The 24,798-nt window shown below is 45.6% G+C and overlaps 1 protein-coding gene across 1 annotated transcript; it reads left to right on the top strand.

Moving 5' to 3' along the window:
- Positions 1 to 295: 295 nt before the first annotated feature.
- LACTBL1 (lactamase beta like 1) lies at positions 296 to 19,555 on the top strand. The gene is made up of 7 exons (XM_066572604.1): positions 296 to 432; positions 3,069 to 3,210; positions 4,794 to 4,903; positions 5,033 to 5,190; positions 7,091 to 7,338; positions 11,766 to 11,871; positions 18,577 to 19,555. Exons 1-7 carry the CDS (start codon positions 412 to 414, stop codon positions 19,553 to 19,555), a joined length of 1,764 nt encoding a protein of 587 aa, XP_066428701.1. The 5' UTR covers positions 296 to 411.
- The last annotated feature ends 5,243 nt before the right edge of the window (positions 19,556 to 24,798 follow it).

Below are 24,798 nucleotides of genomic sequence, written 5' to 3' on the forward strand. Positions count from 1 at the left end.
CACACCCAAATCAGTCATACTTATAACCTCTCACATACCCCGTGACAGAACATAAATTGATACATTTGCAGGTATATCCCAGTCTCATGCAGACATTAACCTCTCACTTGCTGCAGCTGTGCAATACACAGCGCATCTACACAAAAGACATGACTTGTATGACAATTATGTAGGGGCCACTAATAGACATTCTGGGCCACTACACTATCCTAAGGGGCGGGAAGTCAATACAAGAACTGCTGGGGCCATTATTATTGATCCATCAGTGTATCATGCATGGCAAGTCCTATGTGATAAGTGATCCGCCGTCCAGTGAACGCCACCCTCACCGTATAACTGGTCATTCTCCCCACAGGCCACAGATCTCATCACCGGGGTCCTGTCGATGTGGAGCATTGGTCACTAGCTGGTATGGATGGACTGCCGATCCAGGTGAGGACGGGACAAGGTTCTCCGGGGGTTATAATCTAGACTCCTTCACCACATGGAGGAGGGAGATCTGATCGGTATACAGGGGGCTCTATGATCAACACACTTCTCCCAAGATTATGTCCTTGTATAGGACAGTGCGACACCACAGGAGCTTACACTCTATAAGCAAGAATTGACGCCATCTGCCTTGTATTCTCACACCGTCACCAAACGCAACTGTAGCACGTTAAATTTCTAGACAACATAGTCATCATTACTATAAAAAAAACATGCAGATGAGTGTTCGCCCCTTTCCAGGTGGGGTACATAGTAACATAGTATGCTAGGCTGAATCAAGACAATGTCCATCTAGTTCAGCCTGTTTCTACCCCCCTCCCCCCACCTTGATGATCCAGAGGAAGGCAAACAAAAAACAACGAGGCAGATGCAAATTTAGAAAAAATTATTTACTAACTCCATAATGGCAGTCAGGATAATCCCTGGATCAACGTTTCAGTTCTACCTGATTCCAAGACCCAGATGTCTATATCCTGTAATATCACAGCGCTCTAGAAAGACATCTAGTCCCTCTTAAACTCCTCTATGGATTTTGCCATCACTACATCCTCAGGCAGAGAGTTCCACAGTCTCACTGCTCTTACAGTAAAGAATCCCCTTCTATGTTGGTGATGAAACCTGCTTTCCTCTAGACGTAGTGGATGCCCTCTCGTTACCGTCGCAGTCCTGTGTATATACAGATCATTGGAGAGATCCTTGTATTGTCCCCTCATGTATTTATACATAGTTATTTGGTCGCCCCTTAGCCATCTTTTTTCTGGGATGAATAATCCCAGTTTTGGTGCCTCTCTGGGTATTCCAGTCCCTTCATTCCATGTATTAGTTTAGTTGCCCTTCTTTGAACCCCCTCCAGCGCTGTAACATCTTTCCTGAGCACCGGTGTCCAGAACTGTACACAGTATTCCATGTGAGGCCTGAAAAACGCCTCATATAGTGGGGGGATAATGTTCTCATCCTTCGCCCCTATACCTCTTTTAATGCACCCCAACACTTTATTAGCTTTTGCAGCAGCTGACTGGCATTGGTTACTCCAGTTTAGTCTACAATCCACTAATACCTCCAGGTCTTTTCCCTGGCAGTACCCAATTTAGTGTATATTGGTGACATCCGTTCCTCCTGCCCATGTGCATAGTCTTACATTTATCAACATTGAACTTCATTTGCCATTTTTCTGCCCAAGCCCCCGGCTTATCTCGGTCCGTTTGTAGCCGCACATTGTCCTCCATTGTATTAATTATATTATCGTATAATTTTGTATCATCTGTAAATACTGATATTTTACTGTGCAGCCCCTCTATCAGGTCATTGATAAATATATTGAACATAATGGGGCCTATGCTGAGCCCTGTGGCCCCTCACTAGTGACTGTGGCCCAATCAGAGTACGAACCATTTATTACCACCCTCTGCTTTCTATCTCTGAGCCAATTCTTTACCCAATTACACACGTTTTCGCCCAATCCGAGCTGTCTCATTTTGTATATTAGCCTATTATGTGGCACGGTGTCAAAGGCTTTAGAGAAGTCCAGATATACGAGACCAATAGACTCTCCCAGGTCCAACCTAGAGTTTACTTCATCGTAGAAGCTGATCAGATTGGTCTGACATGATCGACTCTCATGAACCCATGCTGATGAGGAGTTATTCCGTTGTTCTCCTTGAGGTATTCTAGGATGGTGGCTCTCAGAAACCCCTCGAATATTTTTCCAATTATTGAAGTGCGACTTACTGGCCTGTAGTTACCAGGCTCTCTTTTAGACCCCTTTTTGTATATTGGGACCCCCACACTGGCAATGCGTTAATCCAGTGGTACATCCCCGATCTCAATAGTGTCCCTAAATATAAGAAATAGCGGTCTGTCTATCACGTTACAGTTTGCACATTTAGTAATAATGAGGCTTCGTGGCGTGAACTCGTTTATGGTTGACTGAAAATTTGCGCAGATCTGTATATTACCGCTGTAGCCATAACAGATTGTGCTGTATGTTCTATACTGGGATAAGCCTTGTATAACCAGCCTGGTCCCCTCTGATTCTCGCTGGAGACGTCCTCCGATCTGCGTGGCAGCACGGATTGGAATTGGGATGTAGATATTATATTGCTAACCAGCTTCCGGCGGCGCGAGGGTTAATTTGCTGCCTGATAAATCCGAGCAGTGAATGAGGTCTGAGGATTATAGATTACACAGAAAATCCCCAGCGCTGCGTCCGACCATCTCCGGGAGCACATTGCTGTGAGGGTATAGGATGGTCACTATAGGCGATCACTGCAGGAGAAAGGAGCGACCGTCAGCCACACCGCTCATAAGACAGCGGCCGCCATTTTGCCTCTCCAGTTGGTGGCTGAAGGTGCCATTGTTTTTCCGTGTCCGTCTCTGGGTAGTGATGAGCCGTGTGGCTGTGCTCCCAGGCAGTTGCCTTATCCCATGCTCCATGGTCCAGGAGGGTGTCATGTCTGCCCACCAAGAGCTGCAACATCAACACCTCATATAATGATGTAGTAATAAATAAGCGTTGTCTGTGGGGATCCGGCCGTGACAGCAGTGAGCAGGTCTGTGGTAACGGTAGTTCTCTCCAGCAGCCGTCCAGGAGGAGAGGCCTTAGTCGAACAACTCCAGTCCAGTGGAAGTGGACATACCTGGGCCTGACGCTCTTCTTTCTGCTCTCCATCACAATGACCGGCTGCTTTATCTGGCAATATAAACTCCCCAAACTGGAGCTGGGTACGTACCCAACGTGTCCTCCACACATGTCCCAAAGTGTGCTCCACACGTCCCCAGGTGTCCTCCATGCATGTCCCCACGCGTCCTCCACACATGTCCCCAAGTGTCTTCCACACATGTCCCCGAGTGTCCTCCACACGTCGCCATGTGTCCTCCACATGTCCACACATGTCCTCCAAACGTCCCCACGTGTCCTCCACACATGTCCCCACGTGTCCTCCACATGTCCCCTCGTGTCCTCCACACATGTCCTCACGTATCCTCCACACATGTCCTCCACACGTCCCCACGTGTCCTCCACACATGTCCTCAACATATGTCCCTAAGTGTGCTCCACACAAGTCCTCAACATATGTCCCTAAGTGTGCTCCACACAAGTCCTCACGTGTCCTCCACATATGTCCCCGTGTGTCCACACACGTCCCCACGTGTCCTCCACACATGTCCCCGAGTGTCCTCCACACATGTCCCCATGTGTACTCCACACATGTCCTCACGTGTCCTCCACACATGTCCCCATGTGTACTTTACATATGTCCCTGTGTGTACTCCACACATGTCCCCATGTGTCCTCCACACATGTCCCCGAGTGTCCTCTACACATGTCCTCACGTGTCCTCCACACATGTCCCCACGTGTCTTCCACACATGTCCAAACATGTTCCCAAGTGTCCTCCACACATGTCCTTACGTGTCTTCCACACATGTCCTCACGTGTCTTCCACACATGTCCTCACGTGTCCTCCACACATGTACCCGTGTGTACTCCACACATGTCCCCATGTGTCCTAGACACATGTCCCCACGTGTTCTCCACACATGTCCTCACATGCCCTCCACACATATCCCCATGTGCCCCCGTGTGTCTTCCACACATGTTCCCATGTACCCCACATATTTCCCCACTTGTCCTCTACACATATTCCCTATATACTCTACATCCTCCACCCATATCCCACATACCCCATATATCTTCCTCACACGTCTCCACGTGTCATCCACACATGTTCTCACTTGTTCTCTACACATGTTCCATGTTCCCCACATGTCCTTCACACATGTCCCCACGTGATCTCTACACATGTCCCCAAGTGGCCTTTACACATATCCCCATATACTTCACATTCTCCATGCATTCCATGTATCCCACATATCTTCCTCACGTGTTCTCTACACATGTTCCACATACCCCACATATCCTTCATACATGTCCACAAATTTCCTCCACAAGTCCCCATGTTTTCTCAACACATATCCCCACATACTCCACATCCTGCTCACATGTCCCATGTACCCCACATATGTCCCCACGTGTTATCTACACATGCCCCTACATACTACACATCCTCCACACGTCCTCACATGTCCTCCACAGATGTCATTATGTACCCCGTATGCGCTCTACACATGTCCCTATATACTCCACATCCTCACATGTGCTACAAAGTGTCAACTGCATATATGTCAACTCTCACCCTACCTTTTCTCCGCACATGTCCCCAAGTGTCTTCTGTCCCCCCACATCCCCCATATATCCACTACACACATTAAATGGACCTCACTGTGATTTCTCATTCTATCAGCTCCGGTGAAGGAGGAGGTCGTTCCAGACGTGGTGCAGATGTGCCCTCGATTCCCAGAGCCGGTGTCTCTAGACCACCCTGTACCAGTCCTGAAGGAGGCGCTGGAGAAGGTCAGTCCCGATCCCCTAAGACATGATTTCTGGACATGAAGTTCCCTGATCAGCACCAAGAAACAACGATCCCTATGGACATCATGCCGGCCCTCCCCCTATTCACTATAATACTGAATCTCTCTATAGGTGGATAAGTTTCTCAGGAGTAAGATCCGCATGCCCGGGCTGCCCGCCATGTCCGCCATAGTCACATATAACGACACCGTACTGTGGACCGGAAGCTTCGGGAAGAAGAATGGATCTGACCCGTCCTCAGCTGCTCCCAACGAGTACACCATTTACCGGTGAGCGTCTGCACAGATGGCCACTAACACGATTATTCCCTCGGAGGTCAGGTGACTGTGTTTAACATTTCCAGAAATGTCCGAACATATAAAGTGCAATAAACAATTATGTGTGACATCTTCCAGGTCAGCCTGACGAAGGGTCCATAGAAGATCCGAAAGCTCGCTATACCATCATGTATTTTTGATCATTTCGTAACATATATTTCCTTAATAATAACATTGTTCAGTCGCATTCCTAACTATTAAATATTAACTAACCCGCAGAATGCCCCCCCAGCGATCCCTTTCCCTCCACGATCGGTCATGTTACCTTTAAAATTCCCAAGCGCCTCATGCTGTCTTGACTGTAGGACCAAGTTGTGTCGATAAGTTGTGTCACACATTCCGTGATTTCATTGGGACTAAGACATTTCTCCATTAATTCCCTCCACTTTTTAAAAAAGTTTGGGGCTTGGGATTCCAAACATCTCTCTATCTCAATTCTCTCCATTTTCAGAAGACGTTTTAGTTGTTGTATGATGTTGTTTATCCGCGGGGACTTGGCCAACAGCCAGCTCCTCACGAGGCACCTTCTGCTGACCAAGAGAATAGTATGAGTCATATTAGCTTTTCTCGTCTGGTCTGGTAGTTGGTGGAGTAGGAATGTTTGCGGTGATAGTTGTAAGACCTGACCCCCCCATGTCTTGTACCATCTTTTGGGTCCCAACTAGAGATGAGTGAGCATACTCGCTAAGGGCAAATACTCGAGCGAGTAGTGCCTTTTGCGAGTTCCTTCCCCTCTGGTCTCAAAAGATTCAGGTGCCGGTGGGGGTGAGTGGTGAGCGGGGGGGAGAGAGATCCCCCCCCCCCCCCCCCCCCGTTCCTTCCCGCTCTCCCCCGCCGGCACCCGAATCTTTTGAGACGAGCGAGCAGGTAATCGCAAAAGGCAATATTCACTCGAGTATTTGCCCTTAGCGAGTATGCTCGCTCATCTCTAGTCCCAACCCAAGATTTTTTTTATCATCGGGCATTGCCAGATGCCTTGTAGGAAATCAGGGTTAGGTAAGGCGCATCTAGGGCAAGCTTGTAATCTTGCTGGATCATTAGGGTTCTGAGGTTTGTCAAACCCTTATATAGCCCCATGCATTCTCTTGAAATATGTTTCCTGCCATCTTTCATTTAACACCACCTTCCTCACAGGATTCCAGCTTTTAATCAATCCCTCGGGTAGTTCTGAATCCTGCAAATCACACGCCCATTTTTTGAAGAAGTTAGCGCTGAACTCTGTGGTCCACCCCGTCTACATTGAAAAGTTATGGAATATCTGTAGGATTAGGTATTGCTATCTTTGCTATATCGGCTAGCCTTTTCTGTATAAAATTTCGCAGCTGAGTATAAGGAAGGAAGTGAGACGTGGGTATATTACATTCTTTACATATTTCCCCAGACGTCTTGTACCTAGGAGTTTCTTGGTGTACAATGAGTTCTACTTTCATAATGCCTTTCTGTCGCCAGATTTCAAACATTTTATTTTCTCGCCCTTCTTTAAATTCTGGATGTTTCCGGAGATCCATCTGTTTGGCGTTTTTAAACGGCAGGTCGTACGCTTTACGGGCTATTTTCCAGGCTGCTATGGTGTCTCTAGCCATAATAGAATGTTTACTTTCAATAGGGAGATTGGAAGAACCTGTATGTAAGAGGGCGTTGAGACTCCAAGGGCTGACCAGCTCCACCTCTAAGTCATTATTTGAATAGTCATTGGGTCCCCTTACAGGACCAAACCTTTTTCATTATACATTTGTTTCTCGCACGATACATCGGGGTAAATATGAAATAATCTGCAGATGCCCCGCAGCAGGGAGAGGGTTAACAGGAACCCCACAAGTCTGACATGACGACCCTTTCATTGTGCCCCCAGGATCGCCAGCATCTCCAAACTGTTCCCTTCCCTCATGTTGTACAAGTTATGGGAAGAAGGAGAACTGAACTCTCTGGACGACCCGCTGGAGCGATACGCTGCCAACTTCTCTATCAAGAATCCCCTGGGCAGGGGGCGCCACCTGGAGCACAAGTACATGGCGGACGGACTGGCATTTATGGAGAAGGGGACACAGCCTGTGAAAGCCACAGCAGTGACACTGCGCAGGATGGCGAGCCAGCTATCAGGTATCGGAGGGCCAGGTGTAGATCCCCCATAGCACGGTACTTTCTGAGCATCGGCATCTGGCACCGCCACTTTAACCGCATTTTGCATTGAAGTGTAAGTCATATTTATTCCAAGTGATCAAATACATCGTACCTCTCAACAAAGAAGGAAAAGGGGGAAATACCTTTTTATATTAAGCCTCTAACCCCGCCCAGTCCTTTTTGTGCTCCCCCCTCACTTTCATAGTGCCCTCTTCGTGTGGCACACATTAATAGTGCCCCCTATACAGTAAAGATTGCCCCTCCCAGTGTCTTCAATCAGGGACATTTCCCTAATACAGTGCTCTAAGGTGCCATGATGGATATATCTAGTATACTCCTGTCTGTGGGTGCAGCGAGGCCACCAGGTACTCAATGCCAGTCTGGTGGGATATCTTGAAAGACCTGGAAGCCGCGCTAGAGCTGTCTGGCAGCGGCGGTCTCCACTCTCCCTACTGAAAACCCAGCTGAGTGTGTATATGGAGAAATCGCGAGGGATAGGTGATTGTTTGGCGCACAACAGTTCGGCATATGCGGAGCTCATACACATCAGCAATATTTTTCCGTCAGATATGACGGAATCTGCCAGATCCTCTACAGTAGATGTCAACGGGGCCTTCTGTCTACACCAGACCTGGGCAAAGCACGGCCCGCGGGCCACATCCGGCCCGCTGAATAGCTCGGACCGGCCCGCAAAGAGTCCGGTGTCAGCAACGGGAAGCAGCTAATTCTCGGTATGTAGCCCCGCCCCCGGCCCACCTCTCCCCATTGCAAATAGTGCAGGGGGGCGGAGAGGAGGCAGAGAGGGGGCGGGAGCTCAGTTCCTGCTCCTGGGCTCTTCCAGTCTCCCCCCCCCCTGCACATGAGGACAACGTATATCGGCTCGGCGTGAAAACCGAGCCGATATACGTTCGTCTGAATGCAGCCTCAAAGGGGTCTTTCAGGGAAATACTATTAACCCCTTAACGACCAATGACGTACCTGGTACGTCATGGAGCGTCGGGGTATGTATGAAGAGAGGTTGCGATGCAACCTCTCTTCATACAGTGCGGGCATCAGCTGTTTATAACAGCTGACATCCGCGGGCAATAGCCGCGAGCGGCCGATCGCGGCTATTAACCATTTAAATGCCGCTGTCAATTCTGACAGCGGCATTTAAATCCCCCAAACGATGTTCGGGGGTCCCGCACGGCCCCCCCGCGGTGAGATCGGGAGAGCCGTGCATGTGTCATGGCAGCCGGGGGCCTAATGAAAGGCCCCAGGGCTGCCTTAGCAGACTGCCTATCAAGCCGTCCCCGTGGGGTGGCTTCATAGGCTGCCTGTCAAAAAGCAATATGACGTAATGCTATAGCATTACGTCATACTGCAGGAGCGATCAAAGCATCGCATCTTAAAGTCCCCCAGGGGGACTTCAAAGTAAAGTAAAAAAAAAAATCAATAAAGTTTTTTTTTTAATTGAAAAAAAAAAAAGTTGTAAAAGTTTAAATCACCCCCCTTTTGCCATATCTATTATTAAAAAATCTAAATAATAAATTAAAAATATGTATTTGGTATCACCGCGTCCGTAAAAGTCCGAACTATCAAAGTACCACATAATTATTCCCGCACGGTGAACGTCGTTCGAAAAAAGAAATGAAGAACGCCAGAAATGCATTTTTTTAGTTACCCTGTCTCCCAGAAAAAACGCAATAAAAAGCGATCAAAAAGTCGTATGTATTCCAAAATGGTACTATCAGAAACTACAGGACATCCCGCAAAAAATGAAACCTTGCTCAACTACGTCGACGGAAAAATAAAAAAGTTATTGCGCGCACAAAATGACCGCAGAAAATAATTGAAAAACATTTTATGTCTTTAAAAAAAAAAAAGAGGAGTATAGTAAAAAAAAACCTATACAAGTTTGGCATCGTAGTAATCGGACCGACCCATAGAATAAAGTTATCATGTCGTTTTTGTTGCCATTTGTGCGCCGTAGAAGCAAGACGCACTAAAAGATGGCAAAATGTCGTTTTTTTTTCATTTTACTCCACTTAGAATTTTTTAAAAGTTTTTCAGTACATTATATGGTACTTTAAATAGCACCATTGAAAAATACAACTCGTCCCGCAAAAAACAAGCCCTCATACAGCGACGTGGATGGATAAATAAAGGAGTTATGATTTTTTTAAAGGGGGGAGGAAAAAACGAAAATTGAAAAAGAAAAATGCCCGCGTCATTAAGGGGTTAATGACCTATCATCAGGATAGGTCATCAATAGTTGATCCCCCAGGGTCTGTCGTTCAGGAGCCCAACCAATCAGCTATTTGAACAAATATAGATGCGTGGATGATTGACATATACAGATGACACCACACGTATGCCTCTACTAGAGATCTCACAGAACCTGATTGTTGGCTGCAGGAGATCGGAGATCCTGATAGAGGGTTTTTTGATAGGCGTGCATAGCAATGTGCATGGAGCCTTCGTATGTTGGTCTGGCCCTCTAAAACCATTCCAATTTCTCATGTGGCCCCATGGGAAAATTAATTGCCCACCCCTGGTCTACACGCACATATGACAAAGACAAACGACCAAACATGTCCGCTATGTAGAACATCAACGCCACGCAGAGTTACCAGGTGTTCTGTTCAGGCACAGGGGGGATGAGATATGCAATTATTCAACTTCCGAAGACCCCCTTCCTTCGAGGGGTCACAGAAGGCGGTACAGGGGAAATAACAGGACCGGCCTTTTCACGGTAGCGTTTTCATTACCATTTTGCTTTTCCATCGTGGGAACAATAAAATGGAAAGAATGTGTTTGTTTTCAAGCCCGCAGGAATGTTTTGAAGCGAAAGGCCTTCGGTTTCAATCTTTTTCTGTTATTTCCAGTCTGCATTCCGTTTTTACATGGATGAACAGTGCAGACTGCTGCGTTTCAGTTTCCAGTTTGGAAATGGAACACAAATAGATCCTTTTTTGTTACATTGTGCTGAATGGACCTGGTGGCCAGGCCTTTCCAGTGGATGTGGCTCAGTGGTTAGCACTGTTGCCTTGTAGTGCTGGGATACAAGGCAACATCAGCTTTGAAAAACTCCATACAGCCATCAACCTTGGTCAGATTTGAACCTACAGCTCCAGCACTGCAAGGCAGCACTGCCAACCACTGAGCCTTCATGCTTGTTGTCTCATTGCCAGAGAAGTAGAAAAGCAAGCAGAATAAACACTGAGAACATAAAAACACAATACAGAGATCACCCTTTGTTAAAATTGAACCTACAACCCAGCACTGCAAGGCAATCATACTATGGACTGGGCCACCATGCTTGTTCTTCCTTTTCACTTCTTTGGAGGAGGAGGAGAACAAGACTCCAGGGCAGCAAGGCAACAGTAGTAATGACCAAATACCCATTTACAACCAAAGAATCTTTCAAACAATCAAAAGATTGAAAGTTTTAGTGATCTTTTGGCATAAAGTGTTAATTGCCAGTAATGCCCATTAACACTTTATCATCTTCATTTTCATGTAAAAGGGCCTCTAAGAGCTGTCTGCAGAGCCTAGCATGTGACTAATCACACACCCTGCTGTGCACACAGCTGCATTCAAATGGCTCCTGGCAGAATACAATGTAATCTCCAGACTGCCGTGGAGAACACAGCATGCAGTCTGTTGAGAGATACTTTATCTCTGTGCGGCTAAACGATGGATTTTAAGTTCACATTAAAATCATCGTTCAGCCGAAAAGTCCACGATGGCAGCATTTACACGTAACGATTATTGCTCATTGTTGGTCGTTTGAATGAATTTTGAGTGATAATCGTTACATGTAAATGGGCCTTGAGACAGCATCCATGTTTTTCTTTTTTCTTCTCTTCCCATTTTTCCATTCATGTAAAGTCATAGTGTATGTGGTTGTCAGTGGAAAGGTTAAAAGAAAACTGAAAATGCTCTATGAATGCATCTGAGGGGGCGAGCTGACCCAGAGCGCAGTACTACTAGGAATAGCAGAGGATGTTATAACATAGAGATATAATAAAAGTCGGTCCAGCATTAATATTTCATACAAGTATTTACTAAGTGTGCTAACGAGCGCTCGTTCATTTTGTGTAGACGGGCATATTATCAGCGGTATGGGGACAAACAATCATTACCCCCATCATTCATCCCCACACATCCATCTCTAGTCGGCTACACATCTCCATGTTCACGTGACGTGCAGACGACCAACACGCTTTTTTATGCCCGTATGACGTCCTGCATGAGCGACTATAAACGAGCAGCGATTGGCCTGATTTGTCTTATTAGCTTGGTTAAAGCACAAGGCAGGGAGTCGTTGGGCCCATGATTGGTTGTTATGGCCCGATCCCTACTATATAACATTGAGACTTCGGATCACCAGATTTTCAGGACTTGGTTCTGTATTTTCATAGGGCTCCCGAGGCGGCTGCGATCCACAAGTCTGCTCTGGAAAGGAACCACTCAGGAGGCCATTGAGCTTCTCCACGATGACGTTTTGGTGGCCGATCCTGGTACCAAGTAAGTGAGATCTATATTATATGGTCATGGGGGCTTTGACATCACGATTGTGATAGATCTCTGTAGAGTCAGCTCCAGGGTAATGTGGCCCATTTCACACTCTTGGACTTACGCACTAACCTAAATTTAACCCCCTTTTTTTTCATTTTTGGTTTTTCCTCCTCACTTTAAAAAAAAAAAAAAATCTATTAATGTACCCGTGTGAGGGCTTGTTTTTTGCAGGACAAGTTATATTTTTAATTGTACTATTTAAAGTACCATATTGTCAGGGTAATTTCTGCGTACAGCACCAAACAGGCCCACCCCAATGCCCCGCTGCCGGCGGTAAAGAAGAGACACCACACACGGAGGTCTGGTATAGTTCCTCACACGGGGACATGACTGCGCACTTTATTACAGATTACATGGGATCTTATACCCTTTGGTCTCATCACTAGGAATGGGTGATGGGCTCATTGGCTCAAATTCACCGCATAACCATATATGGGAAGTCCGGATTTCCGGCCTGAGACAGTGAAAGTTATATACGTAGTTGAACAGTCGTTATCTAGATATGGCGCTTCTGGGAAAACGGCCAAGTACACGCGTCCTTCGTGTCTGGTTCTGTATCATCTCTGAATTTCTGGACACATCTCTCTCAACCTTGCAAAGCCTTGGAATATCTGATGTAAGGCGACATATAAGTTTTTTTCATTTTAACTTTGAATAGAACTTGCATACAGGTATAAAAGCATAAAAAACATTTGGCAATATATACATATACCCTCACAATATAATGTACTGAAATACTTTTAAAAAATTCTAAGTGGAGTGAGATGGAAAAAAAACTTTGGAGGGGTCTTGTTTCTACGGCGCACACACTGCAGCGAACATGACATGACGACTGTATGCTACGGGTCTCTACGATTACTACCGAATTTATAGTGGTTTTTTGTACTGCTTCTAAAATATAAAATATCTTTGGAAAAACATAAAATAATTATCTGCCGCCGTCTTCTGACAGCCGTGTCTTTTTAATCTTCCCGTCGGCGTAGTTGTGCGAGGCCTCGTTGTTTGCGGGACGTCCTGTAGTTTTTATTGATAGAGTTTTGAACTACAAATGACTTTTTGATTGCTTTTTATAACATTTTTTCTTAGAGACGAGTGTAACCAAAAAAACACAATTCTGGCGTTGTTTTTTTTTTTTCTCGGATGGCATTCGCTGTGCAGAAGAAATAATGCGTTACTTTGATTGATCAAACTTTTATGAGCGCAGCGATACCAAATATGTTTTGTTATTATTTAGATTGTTTTATTATAAAGATGGCAGAATGTATTTTTTTAAAACTTTTATTATTTTTTGCTTTTTTCATAATAAAACTGATTTAATTTTTTTTTTTTCTTAGTCCCCATACGGAACATGAGCTTGCGGTGGTTTGATTGCTCCTGCAGCCAGTATTACTATTGTATTACATTATACTACGATTTGTCAGGTATTCTGTCAAGCCACACCACAGGCATGGCAATCTGGCATGGCAGACCTGGGGGCTTTCAGAGGACCCCCAGCTACTAAGGCAACCACATGGCACCCTGCGATCTCATCACGGGGGGGCCATATGGAACTCCTAAACATCCATTGGGGCATTTAAATGCCTCTGTCAGAATTGAGGGCGGAATTTAAAAGGTTAACAGCTCAGATCAGCGGGAGTTGTTAACCCTTTAAGAATCTGCCAGCACCCTTCTTGCAATGTTAACGTAAAGCAGTCTTTCAGGACATAAAAGGTTATATGACCTTACAATAGAGAAAAATTGGATACTCACCTGTCCCCACTGCGCCCCGTCCAGCGCTTTAGCCCCCGTTGCCACCGCAAGAAATCTGGTAGAAATGGCAGGCAGTCGTGTGTCATACATTATAAACATAACCGCTCAGCAAGTCCCGGGCTTCAATGGTCATAGAAGAATCACTGCTGCAGCCTGTAAGCGGCCATGTGCACAATGAACAGCATGTGACTGCTTGCCGCTTCTTCCGGGCTCCGGGCTGCAGCCGGGATAGGTGATTATTCAATTTTTCTTTATTTCCAGGCTGTATAACTTTTTTTGATGTCCCAGAAAACCCCTTCAGGTAGAACATCTATCAAGACAACATCTTCCCACAATAGGTCCCAATATTCATCAAAGATCCTGTAGATACGTTTAGAACAAGAATCATAAGTACCTATAGCTCTGATGATGTTGTCGTTCTGGGGACGGGCGCTAGGGACCAATAAATGATATCTTGTCTGACTGCAAAATGATATGCTCTGTTCATGCCCTCCTCAGGATATCCTTTCTGGTGAAAGCGATGCCAATATGCTTAATCCCAAAATCTGCATCTTCAGTACAGTTTCTCAAAAACTGTGCTTTTGGAAAACCCTTTTTATTGGGAGTAGGGTGAAAACTTTTCCAATTCAAAAGATTGTTTGTAGCCGTTGATTTTCTAAAGGCTGTAGTCGTTAGCTTCCCTTCTTAACCCTTTGCAATCCAATTTTGGATTTAGGGTTTACTAGGGGGCTTTCTCTTTATGCCATTATACAATGGTGCCACCTGCTGGCTAGAGCCAGTACTGCGGTATGGGACATGCTGGAGAGGCCCCCAACAACAGAGCAGCCAGTAATATACAGTAAGAATACCTTGTTGGACGTCTTCCGACATCGGAGCTTTACAGTCTTCAATCAGAATGTCTTTAGACGTCAGACAGTGGATTGGAAAGGGTTAATACTTGGCAAATCTAAAAACGACAGAGTGGTATTCTGGTTTCAGCCATAAAGCGTAAACCAAGTGATTTAAATGGTCCACAAATTTGAAAAAAAGATCACCATGATCCGTCCAAAGAACAAAAACATCATCAATGTATCTCAACCATAGTAGGTTGCCACCTGTCCACTCCTCCGATGCCTCTGGTGAGACGTACATCTCTTCCTACTAGCCCAGGTAGAGATTGGCATAGATGGGGACACAAGGGCTCTCCAGCGCCGCCCCCTGAGCTGGTGGTAGAGTTTTATTTTAAAGAGAAAATAAAAATAATGTTCAAAAAGCAAAGAATACCAATTTGGTGACAAATACAGCGTGGTCCCTAAATTGAATAACTCGCTGTTGCAAGAAATGTAAAACATTACAGCCCCCTGAATGGAGGATTGAACTTTAGAGGACCTCAATGTCTAGTCTAGCCAGTTAAGTGACTTCATCAACTATAATCCCCTCTTGATGTCTGAGGATGTCCATTGCATCCGTAATGTAAGAGGGAGGCGCCTCGACGTAAGAACATAACATTTTGTCATTGTAAATGTTGGCATTTTGGAGGAGATTGTCAATACCTGAGATGATGGGGCACCCCTTAAGTCGGGTGAGACCCTTGTGTATTCTTGGGAGACAGTAAAACCTGCGGTTTTGTTGGAATCCTAAAGGTATACTCGTTTTGTGATTATTGTCTTTGACTTCATTTACTAAATCTTTAAGTTGGGACAAAAATGATCAGGGGGGTCCTCTCTAAGACACTTATAGCCCTCAGTATCGTCCAAAATATCTCTACACATTTTGATGTAGGACTCAGGATTACTATGTTACCCAATTCTTGAGGTCTTGAGGCTTTGAAGTTGACCTGAAGAAATGTTACTGAAGGGCAACCTTTAAACAGACAGCTTTTTAAGTTCCTTGAGGACTCTATGTTTAAAGAAGTCTATCAAAGGACAATCAAAAGGAGGTGGGAACTTGTGTAGCGTACCGAAGTGGTAGACTCCCTCAAACAATGTGGTTACTCCCTAAATGTATTGGTTTATTTGCTTTTGCAACCTAAACTTATATTCTACTGGTTGGTCGCCCTAGTATGCTTTGTAGTCTATCAATCATCTAGCTTCAACTCAGGTATTGGCTAGCTAGATGGTGAGTTGTTAGTGGACCTGTGATTGGTGGATAAGCCCTCTGCAGGGGTTGGTTTAGAAAAATCATATAAAAGAGAGAGGGGAGTGACAGAAGGAGAGTCTAAGGAGAGTACAAGAGAGAGAATGTAGTCATAGGAGAAAGGAAGCAAGTTCAGGAAGAGAGACAGTGCAGTGGGAAGGAGAAAGTGTGAGTACAAACAAAAGCATTGTGTATAAAAAGAATCAGAAGCAGATTCAGTTTAAGTAAACACAAAAGAAAGAAAGACAAAACAAACAAAATAAGCATTTTGCATCCATCTTTTAGGGGGGGGGGGTTATGGTGTGTTCAATTTATTGTCCAGGTCATTATGCATACGACAATACCAAATATGTGGGATTTTTGTAATTTTTAAATTTTTTTTCTTGCATTTTTTTTACACCACCTCCCCCCCCCCACCCCCCACCCCGTTTTTTAAATCCCTGTAGGGGACTTGAACTATAACAGCTATGATCACTATAATAATGCATTATAAATTATAGGCAATGGCAACCGAGGACACCAGTATCTGGCATCATGTTGCCATGCAACCAATCGGCCCTCTGTCCTACTGATTTAAGTACCCCACAGCCAGAATGTAAACTTATATCCTGTGGCGTTAAGCGGTTAAATGCCGCTATTAATTCTGACAGCAGAACCCAGATGCCCCGATCAGTTTTTGGGAATCCTTAACGGGCTTCTGGCGATGAGATTGTGAGGTGCCATTCAGTTGTCATGGCAGCCTGAGACTTTCTCAAAGCCCCCAGGGTTGTAATGAATGATTACCTAGCAAGGTGTGCCTGGGGCATGTCTCGATAGACGGCCTGTCAAAAAACAGTATGATACAATATTATGGTATTGCAGTATACTGTATAAGTGATCAAACGATCACAAGTTCAAGTCCTTTATGGGGACTAAAGACTAATGTTAAAGTGCGTTAAATACATTTTTGATTATTAAAAATAAATAAATAACCAAACGTCTACACCCCTTACCTTTTTCCCAGTTGTCTCACAAAAAAAAAAAAAATCACAAAAAAATTGGTATTGCTTTGTCCATAAAATACCAGGTTTTTAAAATATTACATTATTAATCCCCCACAGTGTTCAATGCCAAAAAAAAAAAATACTGTATTTTTCGCTTTATAAGACGCACTTTTTCCCCCTCCAAAGCGGGGGGGGGGAGGGGGGAGTTGCTGCGTCTAATAGAGCGAATGTGCCAAAAAATTTGTTCCGATCGCCATTTTTAGCGCGATCGCATTTTAGTTAGCGCGATTGCGTGTTAAACTCGTGATCGCACGAACAAATGTGTGACCAGTCTCCTCCCCACTGCCGCCCATACATACCTCTGATTGGTCGTGAGCGCCGGAGGGGACTACTGCTGCTCCCCGCCTCCACCAAACGGCTTCCTTCCTCCTGCTGCACACAAGCGCCGCTGTGATATGGAGCGCCGGTTTTTCGGACCTCTGCTGCTCCCTCTGCCCCGTCACTCGGCACTATCCCTGCGCTGTCCCTGGGTGAGTTCAAATTTTTTTCCCCTATTTTCCCGCTCTAAAATGGGGTGCGTCCTATAGACCGGTGCGTCTTATAGAACGGAAAATACGGTAATCAATACCAGAATTGCACTATTTTGGTCACGCTGTATCCAAGAAAATATGGAATACAAAAGTGATCTAAAAATGGTATGCACATCAAAATGGTACTTATTAAAAACTATAGGCATTGTGCCAAAAATGAGCCCTTGCCAAAAAAAATAAAGTGTGTGTGTGGGAAGGGGGGGGGGGAGGGGAGGCAAAAGATGGTGGCAGAAATCTCTTTAAGAGATTTCTTTTTAAGCCACTCTACATCTCCATTTCTCCCCACTTAGAAATTCTGAAAACCCTCCAGCACGTTACACGGCACTTCAAATGGTAGCATTAAAAAATACATCTCGTGCTGCAAAAAACAAGCCCTCATGTAGAAATGTGATTTTTTTTTTGACAGTGGCGAGGAAAAAAATTAAATGAGAAAACAAAAAAGGATCTGCACCAGGAAGGGGTTAACGGACATTTGTAAGCACATTCATTTCTGACCGTTGTACCTTGTAAATATAACCATAATCTGCTGGCAAATGAGCAAACACTCGGATCTGTTATGTAGGCATAAAACTTATTGCTTGTTTTAGTGCACCCCCTCGTGTAAATGGGGGATGTGCTGCCAACAAAGATGAAAACTAGTGGCCACACGGTCACAGGTAGTAAATAACTTTTTGTGCAGCTGTATTTTCGGACTTCCGTCATGCTGTGTGAAGTTCTGCGTTCCAGACACTGATTGACTTGTTATATCATCGATGGGCAATTAGTCCTCCGGTCAAAAAGGGACTTGTCAGCTGGTTATTCGAAGGCCGGGCTCACTTGACTGTGTTGGTATGTTGTATCCCATGTTTGTGTCTTGTGCGTGGAATACTTGACTAATCACCCATAGGTGCCATATTGCTGCTCCAACAAATTGGGCAAAAAGTGAGCACAAGAAAAATCCCAGCATGTTCTATCTTGGCACCTATTACGAGCGCATACATGCCAAGAGAGTACATGGCAATGAGTGGCGAACAGCAAGTACACAATGTCTGAGCTCGGCCTAACTGTGAAGCTACTGAACCATCTAATGATGGTTAGATGGAATATAGTCTGAGGCCAGTGTTACCCAGTAATGGCGTCAGTTCTGGCCCTCCTGGAAGCACAACCAATCCTGAAGTGCTAACATGTCACAAGCCACTATGATTAAAGTCACTAGCATTATTCTTTTTTCATTTCAGGTGTCACTACAGTAACTTGGCATTTTCCTTGCTTGCCCATGTTTTGGCTGAACACACATCCGAAGGAGAGTATCAGCGTTGGGTTGCAGACAATATCTTGGACCGTCTTGGCATGGAAGACACTGGGTTTGATTTTACTCCTCCAATCATTTCTCAGATGGCAGTTGGTGTGTATGGCAGTGGTCAAGTGGCACCCCTATATGATCTAGGCTGGTATCGCCCATCAGGTCAGATGTATTCCACAGCGGCAGATATGGCCAAGTTGGCAATGGTGCTTCTGGGAACTTACCACCGTCGGATTTTGGAGCCAGACACATTGAAGACAATGCTAACTCCGCTCTTTAAGTGTTCCTTGGATTACTTCGCTAACAAAACAGGGACCCCCTGGGAAGTAAATGAGCAGTTCGGTTATGACATCATCCGTAAAGATGGTGACTTGGATGGGTACTCTGCCACCTTTTCCATGGTTCCTAAGCTCCATGTGAGCTTTATTGTCCTTATGTCTGGGACGAGACCTCAGGAAGAGGACATCATTACTAAGACCTATAATTTTTTGATACCGGCTTTGGAGAAAGCGTTCAGAGAGGCGGATAAGAGACTCCGCCCAACTCCGAACCCCGCTCCTTACATTGGATTTTACACCTATGCAAATCTGACATTTTATGAGATCAAGGTGGGACCCAATGGCGTTCTAGTCATGCAGCAATTTGGGCCTCACATTGAAGATCTGATACCAGAAAGTTATCGGACAATTCGGCTCCACTACTTAGAGGAGAGGGTTCTGCAGGTTGTGTTTGACAAAGAGTTCCCATGCATTCTGCAACTGGGAACAGCATCAGTCTCACTAGAGACACAGGACAGACAACTCTTCAACTTCTACCCATACAACTCTCAGGGATTGTCCCCTGGATTCGATGCTCCAGGTCTGAATACCTATAAAGTCCTGCGCATCCACCACAAGCCCGTGTTTTACAACTGATAGTCAGCCATACTCAACATGGAGTCAAGTATGCAAAGAGGAACTCAAAGCCTCTGCTACTACTGAGTGAGACCGCGGGTGCTTGAGACACTTTATCTCTGTCTCCAAGATGTGTATGATTGCAGCACCAAGAAAACAATGAGTGAGGGGTCAATGGATGCAGATGATAAGAGACGATCCATATGTGATGTGGATGTGTATATCCAGATCTGCCAATTGTGAGCGTCATGGTGTCAGGTGTTACATGTGCCGGAACGTTGTACTCATATAGAATTCCTGGTAATAAAGGTGATGTTACACCCATGTGCCCTCAATGTCTGTACACCTCTTTGTTGGGACACATTTGGCACCATATACATACTCCATCTCAAAAACGCACGCAAAAGTGGAGATGGGAATGAACCCATTGAAATCAATTTTGGGCACACAAACACCTCCGTGGGAACTGCGGAATGCGTTCTCCAGAACATCTTGCAGAATTTCTCGTGTTTTATCTTGCAGACTTTAACCCTTTCCAATCCAATTTGTATCCTGGTTTTCCTAGGGAGCTTACTCTTTTTTTCTGCTGTTATACAACGGCGCTATCTGCTGGCTAAAGCCAGTAGTGCATGAGGTGACGCGTTGGATAGGCTCCGACAGCAGAGAGGCTGGCAATCTGCAGTAAGAGAACCCCGACGAATGTCTTCCAACATCGGAGCTGTACAGCCTTAAATCATAATGTCTTCAGAGGTCAGACAGTGGACTGGAAAGGGTTAATTACAGATTTACATCTCCTGTATGTTAGAAATCTGCAACAACAATTCCGCAGCAAGGCATTCTTAATTCTACAGCAGAGAGCTTTTCCGTTGTGGAATTTGATCTCGCGGTTTAGAAGTAAACACATACGGATTCTAACAGATTCAAGTCCTATAAAGACAACATTGTGACACAGAAATGGCCATACGGACTAATTCTGCCCCATGTGAAAGGTCTCTATTAGAGATGAGCGAACCTACTCGTTTCAAGTAATTACTCGATCGAGCACCGCAATTTTCGAGTACTTCCGTACTCGGGTGAAAAGATTCGGGGGGGGCCGGGGGGAGCCGTGGCAGAGCGGGGCATAGCAGCGGGGAACAGGGGGGAGCCCTCTCTCTCTCCCTCTCCCCCCCACTTCCCGCTGCAACCCCCCACTCACCCACAGCGCCCCCGAATCTTTTCGCCCGAGGGCGGTGCTCGGGCGAAAAAGGGGCGTGGCCGAGTACGCTCGCTCATCTCTAGTCCCTATGGAGTTAAAATCCATGTGTGTTTACTTCAAAACCGCAAGATTAAATTCCAGTTTATGAGTGGATCTTAGATCGTTACAAAGTTGTTTCCAGGATATTTTCCTGTGTTTTGGATCCGCTGCTGGCCTTTAAAAATATGCAGGCAAAATACTGATCCAATCTGCAATGGCGGCATTTGTGCATAACTGCCTATTATAAGGAAAGGGCATCAATATTCGAGTCTCGGAAAACCTCTTTCATTGATTGTTGTTCGTTAGGGTATTACATGAATGTTGGTAATGCTCGTGTATTAGCGCTAATTGTCCAGCTGCACTTGCGTTTACACGTTTCGCCTGGCAGTAGTCAGGAAGACGTGAGCACTGGTGGCTGCTGCTTGTGCTTCTGTAATAACAGAAGTCACCCCTCCTCAGCCGCTAGGGTCCAGCACTGCAGCCCAACATGGTCACGGTGTATGTTGTGGTAGATGATGTCTCCAGAATTCAGGTGACTGCTGCAACCAGTGGTGAATTAAGGGGACCATTGGCCAGGGACTCTAAACACAACTTGGCCCCTCTCACACACAACATCCCCCTCCTCCCAGTAAAATATTCTTTAGTAAAACATCAAATAAGTAGACATAACTGTTAGGGTATCCATTTGGTATGCTTCAGGGCACATTCAGACGACCGTATATCAGCCGATATACGGGATCTCTCTCTGTAGGGGGTGGAGGATGGAAGAGCCGGGAGCAGTGCACTGAGCTCCCGCCCCCTCTCTGCCTCCTCTCCACCCCCCTGCACTATTTTTAATGAGGAGAGGCAGGGTGAGGGTGGGGCTAATTCCAGAAGCTTAGCCCCGCCCTGTCCCACCTCCTTTCATTGCAAATAGTGCAGAAGGGTGGAGAGGAGGCAGAGAGGGGGCGGGAGCTTAGATCACAGCTCCTGGCTCTTCCATCCTCCACCCCCTGCAGAGAGAGACGCCGTATATCGACCGGCGGCCGATATACAGTCGTCTGAATCCGCTCTCAATCTAACATTTCATAACCTTGTAGTTTTCCATAACTAGAGCATTTTAAGACATACTATCTTATCTTTGCCAAAGTGCTGGAAAACAACTTTGGTTATTAAGCAACTTGTGAAAATAAATTCCCCCTGGCGACCTTGATGTTATCAGCGCCAGTTTTCCAAGAACGTGTTTTTAAATTTATGATAAAGAAGTAAACTGCGCATGGTAACAATATATTAGTTTACCTAACACTATAAATTGAGACGCATTAATGAAAGGAGGAACTATCCTGATTACACCAAGCCGAGAGTAACGTGTCTGAGTTCATTGAAGTACATCTCATTCTGTTATAATCTGAAACACCTGAATACACCTGGAGCGTAGGTCTTGGTTGCGCTAACAAATTTGGCACCCAATGTGATCGGAATCTCACTCCAAATCCCATAGAAGAATCCAGTGATTTCCTCTTTTCTGGGAAGGACAGACTAAGAACACTATAAATAAAAGGTAAGAACCCTGATTTCTTACAATATTATCTCTGTCCCTCCCGGAGGTTGTGATTGTCCCCTTTTGCCTGCCGAGTAGGGCACTACTGTCGTGCTTTGAGATTTGTGTCAAAGAATCAGACAGAGGTATATTTTGGGTATGGTTATGTGATTGCTGTGTGGAGGAATGACCAGATGCTGTTGGAATGGGATCTTGTTGGTTAATCTACATTGTGACAACATGGGGGTTAAATAGCACCACGTAGGTTACTTTTACTTCTTTACTTCTCATTTATTCACACATATGCGTTATCAGAAACATAACCGACTGGGTCTCCAGAATAATAACTTTTGCAACACAAAGTCCTTCTTAAAGGGGTTGTCTCGCGGCAGCAAGTGGGGTTATACACTTCTGTATGGCCATATTAATGCACTTTGTAATATACATCGTGCATTAAATATGAGCCATACAGAAGTTATTCACTTACCTTCCCTGCGCTGGCGTCCCCGTCTCCATAGCTCCGTCTAACTTCAGCGTCCAATCGCCCGATTAGACGCGCTTGCGCAGAAGGGTCTTCTGCCTTCGGCTCGGTCTGGCACGAGCGGCGTTCTGGCTCCGCCCCCTTCTAAGCGTCATCGCGTAGCTCCGCCCCGTCACGTGTGCCGATTCCAGCCAAGCACAAACTAAAAATACTTCAGCTGCCAGACTCACTAAGTATGAGACCGCCCTGCTAGCACCCTCACATGACAAGCAAAATAGTTCTAAATACAGCTTCATTCCTTCCGCTGAATTTGGAAAGGGGGGAGGTAGGGGCGGCAGGGAGAGACCATGACGTTGAATTTCAAGCACGATTATCTAGAAGTAGTGAAAGTGAATTTAGAGGTCTTTAAAATGTTGTTTAAACTCCCATTTCTAATGCAGATATCGACTTATATGTCATCCCCACACATAAGATTCTAACACAATTCCCAGTCAGTGACACTGCACCTGTAAATCTGCTTGAGGCATGTGTGCCACAAGCTTTGCAAGCCACTATCCACTTCTCACCCGATGGTACTGTTACCATCAGTTCTGGGTGGATAAAGAGTTCATTTGCTTTTTAAAAGCTTTTGTCTTCTGGGAAAAAGCAAACAAGTCCATGCCCCCTGAAGATATAGCTGTAACGGTATACTACCCTTGTACACCAGCCCGGGTGCCCTAGATCTCACCCACAACCCCTGTCTCTTCCTGCTTGCCTCCACTCCTGGCTAACCCCAGGCAGGCAACTGGGCGGCGGTCCCTACTCTCACTAGGGACCGAAAAAGGGACACTGCGTACCTGGATGGAAAGGGTAGAATACCAACAGAAAAGGCAGATGTAAAACCAACACGAACCATACCAAGCAGAATTGAGGCAGTTGGAAAAACCTGGCGGATAATAGCAAGGTATGGCAGGAAAGATGACAAAGGCAGGAGACCAACAGAGGCAGACTAGCTAGCACACTGAGGGAAACCAATAACTGGCATTGATTGCCAGTCTCTGCCCGACTTTTAAACAAAAGCCTCCGCCCAGGGGCGGAGAGAGGGAGACAGCCAACTCCCAACAGAACATAATAAAAGGGAGCTCGTGCACGGCAGCTGCACTCACAGGTGTGCGCGCGCACGGTGCCGAGCGCCACCAGCACTGCTATGACTCTATGGGCAACTAGCAAGACATACATTGGGAAGCTTCTGGTGTCATCTGTCTTGCACAAGCTCAAAGAAGGGGTTGTGCTTCCTTGTACGCCTCTGTACCCCTAGAGCCCTGCACAAGGGGCAGCCATTGAAGCAGCATTTCATGTCTTACTATAGGCCAAAGCCATAAAAGAAACCATGTTGAATCCTGCTACATTACTTTCGCTGGATTCAAAGGAGGGGAATGGACACAGAAACCACAGCTTGAAAATACTCTGTATTTTAAATCCCTAGAGCCCACAGAACAAGATGTCCTATGTCAACATGACTGCATTGACCTTTTGATGCAGGAAACTGTTGGATTTGAACATGTTAAAGATGAACCAACTGCTAATGCACATTTTGAGTTCTTTGTAGAGTGTTGCAGAAATCATGAAGATGGACAAGCAGAACAAGTTATGCCATGAAAACCAATGGTAAGGTAATTGTAGGAAAAAAACAGTCCCTTCCTGGGACGTCTGCTTAGGAGGCTGGAGTTGATAGTGCCCGATGCAGAGTGTAGACTGGCTGAAGGTAAGACTGTTAATGTCTGCACCCACTCAGCGTATGCTCTCGAAATCGCATTCGATTTTACACCCTTGTGGCAGAGTAGAAACTTTCTTGGATCATTGGGTAAACCAATCTAGAACGCAGAAGAGTAGATGCAGCAGCTCAACTCCCCTTGACTGAGGTAACGCTTGTTAACTTGGTTGCACCTGAAATGGGTGTGGATATTTCTCTGTTGTTTAAATTGTAGGAAGAGGCCTCAAAGGGAGAAAAGGAAGAGTAGCAAAAGAGAAAAGCGAACAGAACACTGACG

The sequence above is a fragment of the Eleutherodactylus coqui genome, chromosome 6 (genome assembly GCF_035609145.1).
Source record: "Eleutherodactylus coqui strain aEleCoq1 chromosome 6, aEleCoq1.hap1, whole genome shotgun sequence".
Lineage (NCBI taxonomy): Eukaryota > Metazoa > Chordata > Amphibia > Anura > Eleutherodactylidae > Eleutherodactylus > Eleutherodactylus coqui.